General features: G+C 43.7%; 1 protein-coding gene across 1 annotated transcript in view; it reads left to right on the top strand.

Moving 5' to 3' along the window:
- The first annotated feature begins 336 nt into the window (after positions 1–336).
- The window catches only part of ilvbl (ilvB (bacterial acetolactate synthase)-like), a 28,906-nt gene continuing 7,864 nt past the window's right edge, over positions 337–21,378 (top strand). Inside the window, exons 1-9 of the mRNA XM_060916230.1 lie at positions 337–719; positions 11,339–11,540; positions 12,182–12,309; positions 14,403–14,541; positions 14,651–14,762; positions 14,896–14,995; positions 19,405–19,502; positions 19,679–19,815; positions 21,203–21,337. Coding sequence (XP_060772213.1) covers positions 618–719; positions 11,339–11,540; positions 12,182–12,309; positions 14,403–14,541; positions 14,651–14,762; positions 14,896–14,995; positions 19,405–19,502; positions 19,679–19,815; positions 21,203–21,337 — 1,153 coding nt within the window. The 5' untranslated portion in view covers positions 337–617. The remainder of the gene's footprint in view (positions 720–11,338; positions 11,541–12,181; positions 12,310–14,402; positions 14,542–14,650; positions 14,763–14,895; positions 14,996–19,404; positions 19,503–19,678; positions 19,816–21,202; positions 21,338–21,378) is intronic.

The raw sequence follows: 21,378 nt of genomic DNA, 5'->3' as shown, positions 1-21,378 counted from the left end.
CTCACACACACACTCGCACTCACTCTCTCACACACTCACTCACTCTCTCACACACACACACACTCACTCACTCTCTCACACACACACACACACACACACACACTCTCACTCACCCTCTCACACACACACACACACACACACACACACACACACTCACTCACTCACTCTCACACACACACACACACACTCACTCACCCTCTCACACTGGTGATGAACAGAAGGCTCCAGCAGGCGGCGCTCTGAGCGCGAGACTGTGCGAGGTGACGCGTGCAGGGACGGAGCATGCGCACAGCTGCGCGCGTTCGGGTTTCAACCTTCACCTTTCACCGCGCTCTCGTGTTTGAGCGTCAGTGAGTGACGTCACCGGGATGCAGGAGAGCTGCGCAGTTAGCGGACCGCGGGGAAAGCAGGCGGTTCTTGGGCACAGGTCCAGAGTTGGGGTTGGTGGAGGATCAGAGGAGCTGTGTGTAATGTGTCAGACAGACAGATCAGGTGTGTAATGTTCAGAAGAGCAGAAGGAGAGCAGTAGAGAGAGCAGTGTTGTGGAGTGGTGCTGATCCCTGGGTTTGATCCCTGCAGCACGGAGTCTGTGTGGCTGATTCAGACAGTTCCTCCAGATGGACCTGTGGACTGTGCTGGGTCTCTGTGTGCTGGCTGTGCTGCTGGGCTTAATGTTCACTGCCCACAGACTGGGCTTACTGGACCAGATCTTCCATCAGGTAGGCGACCTGAACATTCTCACTCTCTCTGGTTTCTGTTATTGACTTACAGGCTTTCAGAGACTGCAGGAATCATCTGCTCCTACTTATCATAACAATAAACAACAACAACGCTGAACAATCTTTATTTATGTCTGTGTAAGTTCATTCTTCAGACATCTCAGTAATCAAATGTTCAACCCAGAGTTCCTGAGTCTTTGTATGATTTATAGAACAGATCATTTACAGCCAGCACGTGCAGCGGCGGCTGGTAGTCTTTCAAACAGGGGAGGCTGGTCGGTTACGATATTTTCCAGATTTTAAAAGAAAAAACACATCAGTTTTGCCCATACTCTTGCCTCTGATCTGGCTGATTGTTGGCAGCGTCACAAACTGTGAAATAACAGGTTCTTTTGGCCCATTAGCCTACTGTCCAATATACATGATGGTGGTGTTGGGGGGGGAGGGGTATATTTTAACATTTTATATTTTAAAATTGTGGCATGTTGTTTAAAAATTGATCATTATTGAAAGCAGCTCTTTGTCAGGAACCTCAGCAGTAACAGCAGAGTGTTCTGGAATAGGCACAAGCACTGACCTTGGGGAGCCAAACATAGAGCTGGGGGCCACACATTTCATTCAATGACACTTTCCCTATATTTTACTTATTTTGACTGAGAAATGTTTTATTGACAATTTTGATAACCCTTCACTTTTAATCCAGGTCTGTAGTGTGAAATGTTCTCGGCTGTGTTTTTGTTTAAAAATGTTTTCCAAATTGTAGCTGTGTTTAATTCATATCCAGAAAAATATATATTCCAATATAATATACTCAGCATAAACATTTTAAATAGATTCTATATTTTTGGTCCATCCATGACATATTACTAAAGTAGCCTATTTACTGTTGTTGATGTGGGTCACTTGCTGTTAGCCAATTCACTTTCTCGTACCAGGAGAGCTGAAAGGAATGAGTATTATTCCCTACCTTTTTCACCAAGTCAATTTGAGGCGTTGGTCTACCCTGCTCTTTAATTTTAATTTTTTCCTCGAAAGGAAGACTGGCAAATGGCTTCGCCAAAATTAAATCAGCAATGCTTGTCATCCGTGCGCAGCTTTCTTGCTAGCTGACTAGCCCCCTCAAGTTCAAGTTCAGTCACTCAAATAAACGAAATTTCTGGAACTAAGATAGCAAACTTGACAACACTATATTTACACTTTATTTACAATGAAAATATATACAAACTAAAAAAGCTGGTAGAAACCGTATGTAATGAATGAAATCGAAATGTAAGCCGATCTCTTACAATACACCACAGCACTTGCGAATCCGCATGGGACTGAACTGAGATTCACCGCTGCCTGTCTATATTTGAAACGAGCTGTCAATCAAAGAAAATATCCGGCCGCTTTCACCAATCACCAGTCTCCTCGCGGAAACTGCCATGTCCCTCCCATGTGAGGCTGGGAGTCCGTAGGCGGGCGTTTTCGCAGTATTTGTCCAATAACCATCTTGCATTTTGATATTGAAAGCGCATAGCTCCCAATGCCATTGAAGTGCACTGAGGCTGGGCTGCATCGCGCTGTCACGAGGGGGAAAAACTCACGCACACATTAGGCGAACTGGGGAAAGTTATAACGGAATGATTTCGCACTGTAGTGGGTTGAGCACATATATTTCTATGATTCGATGTTCGTCATTTTTAGAGGAGGCTGAGCCTCCCTCGTTGTCTTAGAGCAATCGCCCGTGAGCACGTGAACTGGTTATATACTGAAACTGATCTCAACAAGGTCAAAGTCACAGCAAGGTCAAAGGTCAGAAGAAAGAAGGAATTTTCTGCAGTCTGATTGAAGTCTACAAATGAGTAACAGAAAGGATGAGACGGAATCAGTGACCTTTGATGTCGGGTCTTACTTTGTTATCTGCAGTCAATGCAAGTAAAACTGCACACTGCGATCTTATCTTGCACCATGTGGAGTGCCATGGCCTCAAGGTTAGAGAAACAGCCTTGGGCCCAAAGGGTTGCCGGTTCAATTCCCAGGCACCTGATCCCCAGGTGCTGTGTGTGTGTGTGTGTGTGTGTACACACGCTCCTGGTACACCACTCAGGATAAGAGCATCTGCTAAATGCCTGGAATGGAATAGAATAACAGACAATAAACAAAATATTCGAATGTACAAATACAAAACACACACAGGTCAAAACTTTCAGTCTACAAAAATACACTGCACGTACACAAAATATAAAGGTTTGGGTGCTTGCAAAGTGTTAAAATTAATCTGTCCCCATCCTAATTATGTACCAGTGACCAAAACTGAAAGGCTTCAAAAAGATTTCTTAATTCTTTTAGTTCTTAGAAGGTCCACGTCAAGCTTAATAAATATTTATTTATTTATACATCACTATGGGCCGTTATGAAGATGTATGCACTAACATCCGTCCATCCATCCATTATTTGTCGCCGCTTATCTTGTCCTACAGGGTCACGGGTGGGCTGGATCCTATCCCAGCTGACCATGGGTGAGAGGCGGGGTTCACCCTGGACAAGTCATCACAGGGCTGACACACAGAGACACACAACCATTCACACCTACGGTCAATTTAGAGTCACCAGTTAACCTAACCTGCATGTCTTTGGACTGTGGGGGAAACCGGAGCACCCGGAGGAAACCCACGCGGACACGGGGAGAACATGCAAACTCCACACAGAAAGGCCCTCGCCGGCCCCGGGGCTCGAACCCAGACCTTCTTGCTGTGAGGCGACAGCGCTAACCACTACACCACCGTGCCACCCGCATTAACATTTATGTATATATAAGTGTTAAATCAAGTTATTTAGAATTGTGAGTGTGGATTTTTCTTTATATTTCGTTCTTTACAAAAGCACACTGAGCCATTCAGCGTACTATACGCCAGGAGAAAGACTGTGTGTGTGTGTGTGTGTATTGGCGATCTGACTGAATTTTCCCAAAGTATCATCTGATGTAAGCCTTTAAGGTGAAAAACCCACCAGGAATCCAATATCCAGAAAATTAAACTCGTCTACAGTTGTCCCGAAACGTTCTGAGGCTTGTTTTCTCGCGGTAGTTTACTTCAAGTGACGACTGCTCAATGATTTTGATATCGTGGCTTTAATTCAGTTAAATATGATCGGTTTTATTCATGATATATTCTGTTAAATTTGGTGTTCTGGGGAACGTTGGGCGTTGTATTCCCAAAGCATGGTGATAAAGTTTTCTGTAATGTTCTGCATATAAACCTAAATAATGAAATAAAGTGTATTCATGTCATTAATGAAATTATTCCCTGTCCCGATGGACCAAATAAATAAACCATTATAGAATTGCAGGACAGAATTGGATTCAAAATTTGAATTTTTGAGTAGGGAAATGATGCACCTGAGTATGTGTGGTGGTTGTTATAAATAATTAATAAATAAATAAATGTGCAGTGTGCAAAAAGATGGTTGTGCATTTATGCGATCGTTGACTGTTTCAGAGTCTGATAGCTTGGGGAAGGTTACAGATTACTGTACGAGTCGACTTGTTTGCACCCGGATGCTCCGGTAGCAGCTGCTGCATGGAAGCAGGTGAAAGAGCAGGTGTTCTGGGTGACTGCTGATCCTTTTGGCTCTCATCAGGCACTGTTTCAGATAAATGTCCTGTACAGAGGTCGGTTTCTGGCCGGTGATGAGCTCAGCTGAAACTCTGTAGGTCCGTGAGTTTGTCAGCAGAAAGACTGCCGTTACCAGGCCATGATGTAATCACTCTGTGCGTTTACATGCACATAGAGAAAATCGAATTTCTGCTGTAGCTCGACTGAAATTGAAGTTCTAAATGCCATGGAAACACCTTAGCTCGGCTGAAATCGAACCGAACTTGATTTCTCGTAATCGAGCTACACGACCTAGATTATGCGATTCTGGCCAGGCTACTTAGTGCATGTAAACCCTATCGAGCTACGTAATCGAGCTACTTACTTCAGCACTGCCCCTTCCGGAAGTGACGAGTGACGAGACCACAAGCGGGAAACACAACACGATGGTGTACAGAATGTTCAGCAAGTGCTGAGCTGCTTCGTTGTTGTCCATCTTCTCTCTCTCGATGTTGCTGTCCTCGTCGTCGTTCTTCTTGTGAACACGGAACTGATAACTTTGTTTACACTCTTGAATAGCTCTTCTTCATGATGACAACCGGAAGTGTACCAACACGATGGGGCGTGTAGCGCCACCTGTGGCTCGGGTGCACAATGTACCTCACACAATAGCTCGATTTCCTTGTGTGCATGTAGGATTGGATTTCTCTGGCACCCCTGCTGGGACCCTTAGCTCGATTACCGACAGCAGCTCGATTTGGATGTGCATGTAAACGCACTGACTGAGAATGCTCTCAATTGTGCAACTACTGTATAATTAACTCATGGCAACGTCAAGGGCCGTTCCAACCTGTCTCAGCTTACACAGGAAGTACTGATGCTCCCGGGCAGACGATTTGAGGTCATTAGAAATGTGGACACCAAGGAATTTAAAAGAGGCTGTTAATCGGGACCCCCTGTAGCATCCTGTCACAACATGCTTTACAGAGAGTGATGTAATTATATACAGCCCAGCGTAAAAGTCTTAGGCACGTGTCAAGAAATGTTGTCGACCAAAAATGGCTTAAAAATGATTAAATGTATCAACGTTAAAAAATACTATAATGAGTAATCAGTAAGTCAGTATTTGGTGTGAGACGACTCTTTGCTTTAAAAAAAATCTCCGTCTCAGGTCCAGTGAGGTCAGTTTTATGTGGAAATGATCTGTAGGTTTTACTGAGCATCTTAAAGAACCAGCCACAGTTCTTCTGGACACTTTGACTGTCACACTCACTTATTCATTTTACACCAAAACCCAGCAGCCTTCATTATGCTTTCTTTTTTCATCTGAAAAGTGTCTCTTATGGAATATGCTGCTCAGATACAAACTTTTTTTTCTCATCTCATTATCTGTAGCCGCTTTATCCTGTTCTACAGGGTCGCAGGCAAGCTGGAGCCTATCCCAGCTGACTACGGGTGAAAGGCGGGGTTCACCCTGGACAAGTCGCCAGGTCATCACAGGGCTGACACATAGACACAGACAACCATTCACACTCACATTCACACCTACGCTCAATTTAGAGTCACCAGTTAACCTAACCTGCATGTCTTTGGACTGTGGGGGAAACCGGAGCACCCAGAGGAAACCCACGCGGACACGGGGAGAACATGCAAACTCCACACCAGGGTATATACACCAATCTTTGAGTCAATTTACTACCATTTAATACCTTTTTTTTCCTACCTTCAGATTTTTTTACAACCACCACGACATCGAATTGCACCAAGTATCAATCAGAAAGATTTTGTGACATGCACATAGATTTTGTCATCCAACACTTACTTACATCATTACCATTATCCAGGAGACTCGGTTGCATATTTCGCAACAGGGCATTAGTTACAGTAACAATGTGAGGTGGGGTGGTTTGCTTCATTTAAGTGATGGAATGGTACTGGATTTAAACTTACAACCTTCTTGAAGACTGACTTCCAACCATTCGGCGACAGCTACAAATACTACAAAAGAAGAGATTTAGACAAAAATATTGCACATTTATTTAATTTCCAACCGGGAAATTAACAAAATACTTGGAGAAGCAAAAAAAAAAAGAAAGAAAGAAAGAAAGAAAGAAAGAAAGAAAGAAAGAAAGGCCAAACTTCGATTGCTCTCTCTCAGCCACAGGAACATTCTCCACCCATCTATGGCCACAGAAGGCCAACGGAAAGCTGGAGGATCCAGTAACAGTGGTGTAATCCTCTCTCCTGGCAGGGACATTGTGAAAGACAAAGTGGAGTGCGCGTAATAACTTGTCCAGGTGCCACACGTTGAACCCTGCCTTCATGGCGTTGTGGAGCGTGTGCAGCCCACAGCTTCCCACAGAAATGATTTTTCCACCACCATAGAGCTCCGCATGCTCTGCCTGGAGGAGCTCCATGAACTTAAAATTCACATTGGGCCCATCCATGCCAATGGACAGCAGCTCCCTCATGTTCAGTGGTGCAACACACTCCTGTGAATGGACAAAAGAGAAAGCATCATTGCAATTATCATTCAGATACAGCTTTACTGTACATTTGATTACTTGCAATGAACACAGGTCTAGAGTCAACTAGTTGAATCTATTCTATACAGCATTTGATTAAAAAAAAAAAAACAAGCAGACAAAAATGTTGTCATCAACTCAAATAGCTGCGGAATGACGTACGTCATTATAGAAACCCGAGAAAACCAGGCACTGTTCTTGTTTACATTTCAAATCCATCCGTTTCGGGCGCGTAAGAAAAATATCCCCGTAAACTCCGCTTTTCCGTTTAAAGAGCCGAAAACTCTAACGCTACGTTCACACTGCAAGGCTTAATGCTCAATTCCGATTTTTTTGTGAAATCCGATTTTTTTGTGAGGTCGTTCACATTAACAAATATATGCGACTTGTATGTGATCCTCAGTATGAACGAAAAGCGACCTAAAAGTGTTCCGCATGCGCATTGCAGGATACGACGACGTCACACGCAGTGAGCATGGCCAGTGTTTACGGAAGTAAAACCGCCCGGTTGCGGTATGACCCATCCAATCTAGCTTGAATAGCTGCATCCCCCCAAATGGAAATCAGCTCCCTAACCTCTGCGTCCTTCCATTGAGAAGATTCAGAACCTTCACAGCCCGAAGCGTCCCTCGCATTGATGTCATGCGCAGGGGCGCAGATACGTTTTTTGAACTGGGAGGGACAAAAAACTGGGGGGGGACAAAGCTGCCAGCAAACCAACCCCAACCCCGATATGCCTGTCAAACTTGTTGTGGGTTACCATAGCAACCAAGCTCGAGCTCGCAACCTGTGCAGTCTGCGCAGCTCAACCAACCGAATATCAGTCTTTGTTTTATGTGAGTTGTTGCAACTATGTATACACTGCTGTGCACCTCAATAAACCGAATGGTAATTAGTCTTTTGATTTTTCCGTGAGGTTTGCCTTATGCAAAGAAAGACAGCATAGATGTTTTTTCCTCCCTATAAGTGGGGGGGACCGAACGAGGTGAATTTAAATATGACTCGTCCCCCCCTCTATCTGCGCCCGTGATTATGCGCCATGTTGTTGTAACTTTTTTGAGAGACCCGCCGCCTACTTCAGCGCAGAATAGTGACGTTTGTGGCTTGTTGATGACGTGTAAGTCGGATGAATGCGACCTGGCGGTTCAGACTGAAGTCGCATATGAAAAGAGCGGATAGGAATCGGAATTAGGACCACATATCCAAACGGCCTGGGTCGGATTTGAAAAAATCGGATCTGTGTCGTTCATATTGTCAATAAAAGATCGGATACAGGTCACATATGGGCGAAAAGATCGGATTTGAGTCACTTCAGCCTGCAGTGTGAACGTAGCCTAAGTCTAACAAATTGGCCAAGTGAATAAAGCGTGTGTAACAGAAAAGGCTTTCCGTTATGATGTCTGTCTCCACCTGCGTGCGTTTGCGCTGACCGCAGTTAACCGGGTGCAGCTGAAGTGTCAATCACCAAATTAACAAGGGGCAGCGCAAACGCACGCAGGTGGAGACAGACATCATAACGGAAAGCCTTTTCTGTTACACGTGCGTAGACAAAAAAAAATACCGTTTAGAAACATGGCGGACGGAGTAGAAAATGCCACCAAACTTCTTTATTTGAAAAATAAAACCCTTCGTTTTACCTTTATAAAAGTGTGTAACTGATATATACCATGTGTGGAAATTATTGTTGTGTTTGGTGGTTAATTATTTTTTCATACTTATAACGTTTTGTTTTCTTAAGAACAATGGTCTCTTTTTCCAGTGTGAATTATTAATATGACCTCAACCGCATACGAACCCAGATAGCAAAAGGGCGTTGATTCGACGTTGGAATCATCGTCATGTTCTCGGGCGTTAGCTTCGTTGATGGCTTGCGAGTAAAATATTTCCAATTGATTCCAATGGATTTTCGTGAATGTCACCACATAAATAATAATAAATAAAAATAAAAACAGGCGGCACGGTGGTGTAGTGGTTAGCGCTGTCGCCTCACAGCAAGAAGGTCCTGGGTTCGAGCCCCGGGGCCGGCGAGGGCCTTTCTGTGTGGAGTTTGCATGTTCTCCCCGTGTCCGCGTGGGTTTCCTCCGGGTGCTCCGGTTTCCCCCACAGTCCAAAGACATGCAGGTTAGGTTGACTGGTGACTCTAAATTGACCGTAGGTGTGAATGTGAGTGTGAATGGTTGTCTGTGTCTATGTGTCAGCCCTGTGATGACCTGGCGACTTGTCCAGGGTGTACCCCGCCTTTCGCCCGTAGTCAGCTGGGATGGGCTCCAGCTTGCCTGCGACCCTGTAGAGGGATAAAGCGGCTAGAGATAATGAGATGAGATGAAAAATAAAAACAAACAAACAAAAAAAACAAGAGGGTTGACTTACCTTTACCTGATGTAACAAGTCTTCAGCCTTCCCATGACCCAAGAACTGAGACCTGAAGTATCTGGACTTAACTTCTCCATCCTCCCAATACCGGACATGGATGTCCAGCTGTTTCTTTTTGTTTGAGTGGTTGAGGCTCTCGTCGAACATAATCACAAAGTGCCCAGCCTGGCAGATGTTTTTCGTCAGCTCCTTTTTAAAAAATGCCCCGAGGCCAAATCGAATAATGTAACCAGTTTTGTCCTTTCCGCAAGTGAACGACTTGGCTACAACGGAGTCAGGGAACATGGCGCCAAATAGCTCCCCTATTCCCTGGTTCGAGTTCAGAGACTGGTGCTTTGAAGCCGTGTTAAGGCACCACAGAGTCTCCGCCCGAAGCGTGGCATTGCCTCCCAGCACAATCTTCAAGTCTTGAGTCGGGTCCACGGGTCTGGTCTGCTCGTGCAGCTGCGGTGGTGTGGCCGTTGGTATAGCACTAGTGCTAGCTGTCGAGGTGATAGACTGTTGCTGCCCACGACCGCGCATTCCCCTGACGTGTTTCTCCGACTTCATGTGCGACCTGAGCGCATTAGCCCCCATCCAATTAATATTAATGATTTTGAGGCATACTTTACAGTATGCCTGCCTGTCGTTCCCGACGACAGGCCTTATCCAAGCTTGAAAGCTTGGATCCCGGAGCCAGGATCGGGAAAACTTACATTTCCCCATTTCTAAACTTTTTGCCACCCGCTAGAATTTGATGAAGAGATACTGTTTCATTTAGCACTGCTTTCCGTCTCCACTTGGACTTAGCTATGCGCACGCAGACGATTTCAGATTTCTATCGACCAATGAATACAATGCATTGATATGACGTCAATATCAAGTTCATATCACACATTCATTTTTGAAGTAGCGGCGCAAGCAAGAAAGGATTTATTTTATTTTGCCTCATCTCATCTCATTATCTGTAGCCGCTTTATCCTGTTCTACAGGGTCGCAGGCGAGCTGGAGCCTATCCCAGCTGACTACGGGTGAAAGGCGGGGTTCACCCTGGACAAGTCGCCAGGTCATCACAGGGCTGACACATAGACACAGACAACCATTCACACTCACATTCACACCTACGCTCAATTTAGAGTCACCAGTTAACCTAACCTGCATGTCTTTGGACTGTGGGGGAAACCGGAGCACCCGGAGGAAACCCACACGGACACGGGGAGAACATGCAAACTCCACACAGAAAGGCCCTCGCCGGCCCCGGGGCTCAAACCCGGACCTTCTTGCTGTGAGGCGACAGCGCTAACCACTACACCACCGTGCCGCCCTTTATTTTGTCTATTTCATCAAAATGAAACCAGTCATTGTCCAAAAGAAAAAATTAATACCTATTCTTTAAAAATAATACCTTTTGACCAAATTTATCACTTTTTAAGGCCATTAAATTTTGCGTTTTATCACTTTTTAATACTTTTTAAAACCCCGCGGACACCCTGCACACAGAAAGGCCCTCGCCGGCCACGGGGCTCGAACCCGGACCTTCTTGCTGTGAGGCGACAGCGCTAACCACTACACCACCGTGCCACCCCATCAGCATCATCATCATCATAGACGAAAATCATATGAATAAAATCAGACAATTAAGTGAAACAGTTAAGAGAGAAAATTGGAAAGAATTAAATGCTCTGAAGAACAGATGTGGGTTTTTTTTAGCTTTCTTGTAAATATGCCCAGATTAACCAGAGCTCATCAGAGAAGGAAAACAAAAACCAGCCTCACCACGCTTTAGCCAGGTCGCGAATACAAGCGGCGTATTTCTGCTTGTTGATCCGAGAGATAATGAGTTCACTGAGGTATGGTGTCATGAGACATTTGGAATTCAGAGATATTTTATCTAAAAATCAATCCTGAAAAACGTTGGTAGCCAGTGCAGCTGTTTGCAAGCGTGTGTAATGTGATCTCTGAATCTACAGCACATCAAGATTCACTGAACAGCATGTACACCAGTGATCAAGCACTTTGGTAAACCAGATCAGTGTTTTACAAAATATACACTGGTTTTCCACATCTATAGGAACAGCTAAAAATGCTAACTGAGCTTACAGTCTAAACTGGCTATCACTTAAGATCCTTGTGTGCTTTCTGCATTAACTCCTCCAACTCTTCTCAGGCGGACAGGACGAGCCCTCGGCAAGGAGGCGAGAGTGTGGCACAGGTGCTTCAGGCTCATGGCATCAAGTTTGTGTTCACGTTGGTTGGCGGACACATCTCTCCGATCCTGGTGGCGTGTGAGAAACTGGGGATCCGTATTGTGGACACCCGTCACGAAGCTACAGCTGTGTTTGCTGCTGATGCAGTCGCAAGACTCTCTGGTAATCTGTTCTACGTTAAAATTGTCTTATGGAGCGCATTCGAATTGAAAGATAAGGGGAAAAAAACCCAGCTGGTCTCTGTAATTTCACTAGGGGTACAATCGGGCAATAAATATATAATTTTGTTATCGAGCTGAAAATTTGATACTGTAACCTTGCCTCTTTCCAAAGGAACAAAATGTAGGGGGTTCACAGAAACAGGGATGAGTACTTATGGAATCAAAACGTTTACGCTTTTTTATTGGTGGATAATTTTACAAGCTGTTTGTAAAATTAGATTTTTTTTTTTACTCTCCACTTCAATATCGTGGAGTATTTTGTGAAGATTCATGACCTATAATCATCATCCAAGGGGCGTGAATACTTATGCAAGCTATAAGTACTTATGCTTTTAATATTTATACTTTGGAAAATATGTTACTGATGTGGCTTGATATTGTTTACTCCAACACATCAACAACATGATTTTTTTTTTTTTTTTGGGTGTGGCCGACCTGTCATTGGACACAAGTGTAATTACCGAAAATAATTTTGATGTCTCTGCCTTCCACTTGCTGTATGTGTATGCCTGAGTGAAGGTTCAGTATGTCAAACGTGTAAAAACGCGATTGGTAAATTCTGTGAATTTTTCCCCTGTGCAGGTACAGTAGGTGTGGCTGCAGTGACAGCAGGACCAGGCCTTACGAACACGGTTACTGCAGTGAAGAATGCTCAGATGGCTGAGTCACCTTTGCTTTTGATGGGTGGAGCAGCTGCCACTCTGCTACAGGTCAGAAATGAAAGAATTGTGGCAAGTCAGTCAGCTGTCAGTGAAGGAGCCTTGTTATCCATCCAACCATCGTCTATACTAAGACTAAGTTGGCTTAGTGGTTAGCGTGTCCGCCTCTCGATCGTAAGATCATGAGTTCTACTTGTGGTCGGGTCATACCAAAGACCAGCATAAAAATGGTACCTACTGCCATCTGACAAGGCATGCTGCAATACAGATGTGAGTGGGGAGTCAAACTCTTGCGGTTACCAGAGGACCAGCCCCCCACTGTAACCTTAGCTGTGTAATAGGCGAGAGGCCGAGGGCTGCAGAAACAGAGATTGGAGCCGCTTAATGCGCCATATGGTGCGGGAAGGACTTAAGACTTTTAGACATCATCTATACTGTGTAGGCTACTCAAGATCACAGGTGAGCTGGAGCCAATCCCAGCTGACTTCAGGTGAGAAGTGGGGTACGCCCTGGATAGGGAGCCTCGTTATGTTAAATTGCGTGACTGGATAGAGCAAAATAATACAAAAAAAATAAAACAATGCACCATGGTGGTACAGTGGTTAGCACTGTCGCCTCACAGCAAGAAGATTCCATGTTTGAACATTGTGGCCAACTTTGGTATAGATGATGGATGGATTGAACAGAGTGATAATGGTCAAAACAATCCCCTCCAAAAGTATTGGAATGGCAAAGCCAATTCATTTGTTTTTGTAATACGCTAAAGGCACCTTGGGTGGCAGACCAACAAATATTCAGGCAAGCAGAAATATTGATGCACCTAACTGACAGGTATTTCTTGTTGCCCAGGTGTGTCTTGTTAGATTGTCTAAGCAATTAATAGCTCTGAGTGATTGCTCTTGGCTTCACCCTTGGTTTTTTGGCCTATGAACACTGCAGCAGTTGTTAAACAGGATAAACCAACATGAAGACCAGAGAGCTGTCTATGGGAGAAAAAGCAAGCCATTTTGAAGCTGAGAAAAGAGGGAAAATGGTTCACAGCCACTGCACAAGCATTGGGCATGGGCAATACAACAATTTGGAATGTCCTGAAAAAGAGAGAAACCACTGGTTTTCTAACAACCAGACATCAAACAAGTCGGCAAACAACAACAGTTGATGACAGAAAAATTGTGAGAGCTGTGAAGGAAAATCCCCATAATGAGTCAGTGATGGCAACAAGAACCTCCACAGCAGGAGTGAAGGTTTCATAGCCCGCCGTTCAAAGAAGACATAAAGGCCATACCACAAGACAAAAACCACTCATTCAAAAATGATCCACAAACATTCTGGAACCAACTCTACCAAAGTGATGGAAAGGCCAAAGTGTGGAGAAGGAAAAGATCTGCTCATGATCCAAAACATACAAGCACAGTAGGAGTCGTGTCATGGGCTGGGCTAGCATGGTTTCACCTGGCCAAGTCAATCACCAGACCTTGATGCAATTGCGCAGCATTTCACCTTCTGAAGGAGAGACTGAATAAACTCACCAAAACTTCAGGGTTTAAAACATCTCAATGTATCTGGAAATGAAATTCTGATCCATCACCTCATATTCATTTTTTGATCTCAAACCCAAATGTATTTAATGTATAGCCAATAGAAAAGAATTGGCCTTGCTGTTCCAGTACTTTCGGAGGGGACATCTTGTGTATCTTCCACTAATCTGTGAGGTGCATCTAAAGCAGGCCCTGGAGGTAAAATCATAGCTGATACTTTAAAGATAAAAAGATGTAGGCAAGAATAAAGTTCAGTGCATCAGTAATTCTGCTTGCCTGAATACTTGTTGGTCTGCCACCCAAGGTGTTTTTAGCGTATCGCAAAAACAAATGAATTGGCGTTGCCATTCCAATACTTTCGGAGGGGACTGTGCTTGACTATCATCACTCTGTTCAAGTCTACAGAGTGAATTAAAACAATTAGAGAATAAGCAGAATCAAAATGATCCACAACCCAGGAGATTAAAAGCAGAAATAGATTTACTGACATGAATTAATGTTTGAAGCAGAGATATTACAAAGTGTGTGTTTGAATGGATTACATGTTATTATATTCACGAACACGGAACAGAGTGGACTGAATGGTGTGTGTGTGTGTGTGTGTAGGGTCGAGGAGCTTTGCAGGACATTGATCAGATGTCCCTTTTCAAGCCACTCTGTAAGTTCTGTGCGTCTGTCAGGAGAGTGAGGGAGATCGTGCCCACTGTGAGAAAAGCCCTGGCCATCGCCCAGTCTGGCACACCAGGTACACAGCAGCAATGTTTTAATGCCCTTCACACCAGGATACAGCTTGAACATATCTTTATTATGACAGTTTTTTATGACGGTGATGAACGATTATATTTGTTTTTCAGGTCCTGTGTTTATCGAGTTCCCCATAGACACTCTTTATCCATATCATATCGTAGAGAAAGAGATCTCTCCTAAAAGCCCTCCTAAAGGAATTGTTGGAAAAGTTGTTTCATGGTATGACAATGATGATAGCTAGCACAGTTTGTTATAAAATGCTTGATTGTTTAGTTGCTAATTATTAATTTAGCCTTTAATGTGTTTAAAGGAAACCTGACTGAGTCCTGAACACCGCCTTTTCTCCTTGTAGGTACCTTCGCAATCATCTAACAAACCTTTTTGCTGGAGCATGGGAAGAAAGGGATCTCTCCCCTCTGCCTGTGCATGTACCTAAAGCAACAAACGAGGAGGTGAGGTTTAATTTCCATATTCAGTGGAATAAAAACACGTGTTCTATTCCTTTCTAGCGGGTTTCATTCATTTGGTTTGATAGCATGCAATATTGTTAGCATATCGCTTATCCTACGTGTATTACATCACTCTGCCCAATGGAGAACGAGTGTTGAATATGGTTTACGATATGGCACGGTTGTCAAGACAACATGACGTCACACATCAGAGATGTAAAACTTCTGCGCTAGTGCGCGACTGTGACAATTTGTAAACAAACATGGTCGCCAGGTTTGCTTTGTTAAATACGGAAGATTTTGAGAGAATTTTGAAAGAGAAAGACGCGTCAAACACCCGAAAGGAATGTGTATGTATAATAATAATAATAATATTCACTGGCTTTTTTTGTGGTCTATCAGATCTATTCCATTCAGCTACTCCTCTTCAACTCAATAATATTATTTAATTATTGTGATGGCGATGTTTGGATATATTATTATCTCATCTGGCCAACAGACGATGAGTTTATGCCATCATGTGTTCTGTCCATTGTTCTGGCGTCGTCCACATTTCACGAAAATCACTTCTTCTCCCTCAATTGTTCACCGATTTTGATTCTTTCTATCATGAAGGTAGGGGTACCTACTGTAGGGTGCATATAACTTCTACCCAGATTTCCTTCATTACAATTCTTAATGAAGTTATGGACTAATTAAGCCTTAATGAGCAGTTCAACAAAAATCGCTTCTTCTCAGTCAATTCCTCGCCGTTTTGGATTCTTTCTGGTAAACAGGTCGGTATTCCTAGGGTGGATATCACTTCTATATATAGCTTCTATATAGCGCATATAGCTCGCAACATTTATTGTGCAAGGTGGGCCACTTTAGACCATTCCTTCTGGACTAGACGGGGCCGGAGTGAGCTACGCCGTCATTGATGGTCTCGTTTCTCTTCTGTGATGGACTTGATGTGACGTATGAACTATGGAGTAAATTCCAGAAGCGTATCTGGTGAGCATATACACTACCGTTCAAAAGTTTGGGGTCACCCAGACAATTTTGTGTTTTCCATGAAAAGTCACACTTTTATTTCCCACCATAAGTTGTAAAATGAATAGAAAATATAGTCGAGACATTTTTCTGGCCATTTTGAGCATTTAATCGACCCCACAAATGTGATGCTCCAGAAACTCAATCTGCTCAAAGGAAGGTCAGTTTTATAGCTTCTCTAAAGAGCTCAACTGTTTTCAGCTGTGCTAACATGATTGTACAAGGGTTTTCTAATCATCCATTAGCCTTCTGAGGCAATGAGCAAACACATTGTACCATTAGAACACTGGAGTGAGAGTTGCTGGAAATGGGCCTCTATACACCTACAGTGGTGCTTGAAAGTTTGTGAACCCTTTAGAATTTTCTATATTTCTGCATAAATATGACCTAAAACAACATCAGATTTTCACACAAGTCCTAAAAGTAGATAAAGAGAACCCAGTTAAACAAATGAGACAAAAATATTATACTTGGTCATTTATTTATTGAGGAAAATGATCCAATATTCCATATCTGTGAGTGGCAAAAGTATGTGAACCTTTGCTTTCAGTATCTGGTGTGACCCCCTTGTGCAGCAATAACTGCAACTAAACGTTTGCGGTAACTGTTGATCAGTCCTGCACACCGGCTTGGAGGAATTTTAGCCCGTTCCTCCGTACAGAACAGCTTCAACTCTGGGATGTTGGTGGGTTTCCTCACATGAACTGATCGCTTCAGGTCCTTCCACAACATTTCCATTGGATTAAGGTCAGGACTTTGACTTGGCCATTCCAAAACATTAACTTTATTCTTCTTTAACCATTCTCTGGTAGAACGGCTTGTGTGCTTAGGCAGCTGGGCCATAGAAGGTTCACGCTGCACGCTGCATGCTGCACACTACACGCTACACGCGTGTAAAGAAAAGTGGACAAACGTAGCATGACTTGCTCTGGGCCATAGAACGGCGTTCACGTTGCACGCTGCACGCTGCACACTTCACGCGTGAAGCGTGAAATGAACATGCACACTTTTTTCTAGGCGTGAAGATGGAAATTCCAGTCAATGCATGCGGTCACCGCCGCGCCAGCCAATCAGAACGGGTCTAGGGAGATAACTCTATGCTTTCAGGGGAAAACTTCAGAAAAAATATAATTGAATGGTATAATTGAAAAATAGTTCTTCATCGGGATTGTCAAGCAGATTATAGAATGTTCGGTGAAATTCACCACGGGTTTCTCTCAGAAGGAAGTGTTCTCGGCTCCAAATTCTGTTCCTTTTTCTCTTCCTCTGTCTCAGTAAAAGCAGAATGAGGCAATCGTCGTCATCCGAAGAGTCCATATTGTTGGTTATTGTTGTATTACTCGGTCAAAGTAGAACAGACACAACACGTGAACATCCAAGCATGAAGTTTAATGGCCCAGGGTCCGGTTCTTCACGTGAACGTGTAGCGTGTAGCGTGCAGCATGCAGCGTGCAGCGTGAACCTTCTATGGCCCAGCAGCCTTAGGGTTGTTGTCTTGCTGCATGACCCACCTTCTCCTGAGATTCAGTTCATGGACAGATGTCCTGACATTTTCCTTTAGAATTCGCTGGTATAATTCAGAATTCATTGTTCCATCAATGATGGCAAGCCATCCTGGCCCAGATGCAGCAAAACAGGCCCAAACCATGATACTACCACCACCATGTTTCACAGATGGGATAAGGTTCTTATGCTGGAATGCAGTGTTTTCCTTTCTCCAAACATAATGCTTCTCATTTAAACCAAAAAGTTCTATTTTGATCTCATCCATCCACAAAACATTTTCCAATAGCCTTCTGGCTTGTCCATGTGATCTTTAGCAAACTGCAGATGAGCAGCAATGTTCTTTTTGGAGAGCAGTGGTTTTCTCCTTGCAACCCTGCCATGCACACCGTTGTTGTTCAGTGTTCTCCTGATGGTGGACTCATGAATATTAACATTAGCCAATGTGAGAGTTCAGTTGCTTAGAAGTTACCCTGGGGTCCTTTGTGACCTTGCTGACTATTACACGCCTTGCTCTTGGAGTGATCTTTGTTGGTCGACCACTCCTGGGGAGGGTAACAGTGGTCTTGAATTTCCTCCATTTGTACACAATCTGTCTGACTGTGGATTGGTGGAGTCCAAACTCTTTAGAGATGGTTTTGTAACCTTTTCCAGCCTGATGAGCATCAACAACGCTTTTTCTGAGGTCCTCAGAAATCTCCTTTGTTCGTGCCATGATACACTTCCACAAACATGTGTTGTGAAGATCAGACTTTGATAGATCCCTGTTCTTTAAATAAAACAGGGTGCCCACTCACACCTGATTGTCATCCCATTGATTGAAAACACCTGACTCTAATTTCACCTTCAAATTAACTGCTAATCCTAGAGGTTCACATACTTTTGCCACTCACAGATGTGTAATATTGGAACATTTTCCTCAATAAATAAATGACCAAGTATAATTTTTTTTCTAATTTGTTTAACTGGGTTCTCTTTATCTACTTTTAGGACTTGTGTGAAAATCTGATGATGTTTTAGGTCATATTTATGCAGAAATATAGAAAATTCTAAAGGGTTCACAAACTTTCAAGCACCACTGTATGTAGATATTGCACCAAAAACCAGACATTTGCAGCTAGAATAGCCATTTACCACATTAGCAATGTATAGAGTGGATTTCTGATTAGTTTAAAGTGATCTTCATTGAAAAGAACAGTGCTTTTCTTTCAAAAATAAGGACATTTCAAAGTGACCCCAAACTTTTGAACGGTAGTGTAGTGCAACCTGAAGCTGGGAAGTATGTGATATAGGGTGTAGAACAAATTTTACTTGCATACAGTATTTATTTCTCAGGCTTATAAAAAGAATCATAATTAGACACTTGATGATAATGTAATTTAATAACTTTACCAAAAACGGTGTATCTTGTGTTCTGCCAAAATCTCTAAAAGTCCTTCTCCATGCTCAGTGGTTTAGCGTGGTTATGGCAGATAGTTTAATCAGTTACTATCGAACTGTCTCTGTTATCTGATAGCACACAGTGTGACAAGAGCCCAGGGTAGAACAGTGGTTGCTATAGTGATGTGAAGACTTCCCTAATGTCCAACTGTCATACTGTGGTCCAGGAAACAGCTAGACCTGTGTAGTCCTGTTGTTTTGAGAAGGAATGTTCTCAGGTGTGTGTTCAATTACGTAATTAAATCAAATTAAATGAGGATTTTGTTAGTTCGTTATATTGCATGGAAAGTGCATTCAGGCTGTGATTAGCTGAAGGCCAATGTTTAAAGAGATAGAGAAACTACAGTGTTGAAATTGGTAACCTTTTACCTCAGTATGTCTGACGTCACATAACACACACTCACCTCCCTGGCCTTTGACTTTTGTCTCTCCTCCAGGTGCAAAGGTGTATCGAGCTGGTAAGCAGGGCGAAGAAGCCAGTGATCGTGTTAGGCAGCCAGGCGACACTCCCACCAACACCTGTCGCAGAGATCAGGTAGATTTGTCATCTTAAACAGTGAATGGACAGCTTCACCACCGACTCATGACTGTGATCTCAGTCCAAATTATGGTTCATTCGACTCTCTTGGGATCCTGTACAAACACTCAGACTTGTATTTGTGCCAGTTTATTTTGAGCCATGTGACCGGTTCTGCTTTGACCCTGTTCCAGAAAAGCTCTGGAGTCTTTAGGCATCCCCTGCTTCCTGGGTGGGATGTCCAGAGGGATGCTGGGGAAGGACAGTCCTCTGCACATCAGACAGAACAGACGAGACGCTCTGAAAGAGGCGGATTTGGTGCTGCTGGCGGGTAAGGAGAGCCATATTTTTATACCTTGGTGCTTTAAAGGGCATATCCTGGACCAAATTTCGTTTGGGTTTTTTTTATATGAAAGTCTGTCCCTTTACACACTCATCCAGAAGGGTAATTTTGCACAAGGCCATCTGTCTACAGCAGAAAAAAATAAAATAACAAAACGCGTCTGGAAAAATCCCAAGCGAGTCTGGAGCCAGATTCGTGACGTCACGTGCGGAAGCACCAGCAGGCTGCGCGAGCTTTGCAGGGTTTCAGTGCACAGCCTGTGTAGACCAAGTTTAGCAGCGAGCGATTTTGCACTGAAATATGGAATTGTCACCTGAGTGCAATGTGACTTCACCTTTGGATGAAGAATATAATGAGATGTCAGAATTATTTCTTACCCTGGCAACAGTCAACTTGTGAATCGCCGATTTTCTTGATCTTTTTCTCGGCTCTGCTTTGGTCCTCGGCTTCTGGGTGCCTCGCACGAAGCGCTCCCATTTCTCTCTCATTGTCCGGTCTTTTGGGAAACGATGAGTACTAATCCCATCATGATTGGTGTTGCTACACCCTCCTACGATACATCTGTTAACCATTTTAATAATTACGTGATAACATTGAAGAAATTTGCAGAAAACCACCAGGTCGGTTTCTCATAAACAAACCAGCGCTGATGTAGGATTCAGAGGGAGGCGTCCCGCACGCGACGTCACGAAAATCAATGTCATCTCATCTCATCTCATTATCTCTAGCCGCTTTATCCTTCTACAGGGTCGCAGGCAAGCTGGAGCCTATCCCAGCTGACTACAGGTGAAAGGCGGGGTTCACCCTGGACAAGTCGCCAGGTCATCACAGGGCTGACACATAGACACAGACAACCATTCACACTCACATTCACACCTACGCTCAATTTAGAGTCACCAGTTAACCTAACCTGCATGTCTTTGGACTGTGGGGGAAACCGGAGCACCCGGAGGAAACCCACGCGGACACGGGGAGAACATGCAAACTCCGCACAGAAAGGCCCTCGCCGGCCACGGGGCTCGAACCCAGGACCTTCTTGCTGTGAGGCGACAGCGCTAACCACTACACCACCGTGCCGCCTGAAAATCAATGTTTGCCGGGAAATCCAAATGCCAAGTTTTTTCAGAGGCGGACCAATTCGCCTCAAATGGCTTGATTGATTTCAGCTGAATTTGTCTGGTATTGCACAAGGTAAAAAAAATTGCACAAAATGTGACAAATATTTGACCAAAGTTTAATATAAAATAGGAGAATTACATTGATCTTGCTCCTGAATTTACCCGTGATATGCACTTTAAGACCTAAAGAGACATTCCTGGGTTTTCCCCAGATGGATTATGATGAGCGCTTATTTTTTGAATTTTATTTTGAACAGGGACGGTGTGTGACTTCAGATTGAGTTACGGCAGGGTGCTGAACAGACGCAGTAAAATTATCGCAGTCAACCGAGACAAGACTCAGCTACTGAAGAACTCGGACTTGTTCTGGAAACCCACAGTGGCTGTTCAGGGTGAGGCACTCAATTACAGTAACACCACAAACCACACAGGA

The sequence above is a fragment of the Neoarius graeffei genome, chromosome 3 (genome assembly GCF_027579695.1).
Source record: "Neoarius graeffei isolate fNeoGra1 chromosome 3, fNeoGra1.pri, whole genome shotgun sequence".
In the NCBI taxonomy this organism is placed as follows: Eukaryota; Metazoa; Chordata; class Actinopteri; order Siluriformes; family Ariidae; genus Neoarius; species Neoarius graeffei.
The sequence above is the reverse complement of the archived record's forward strand: the minus strand, read 5'-3'. Positions and strand labels throughout refer to the sequence as shown.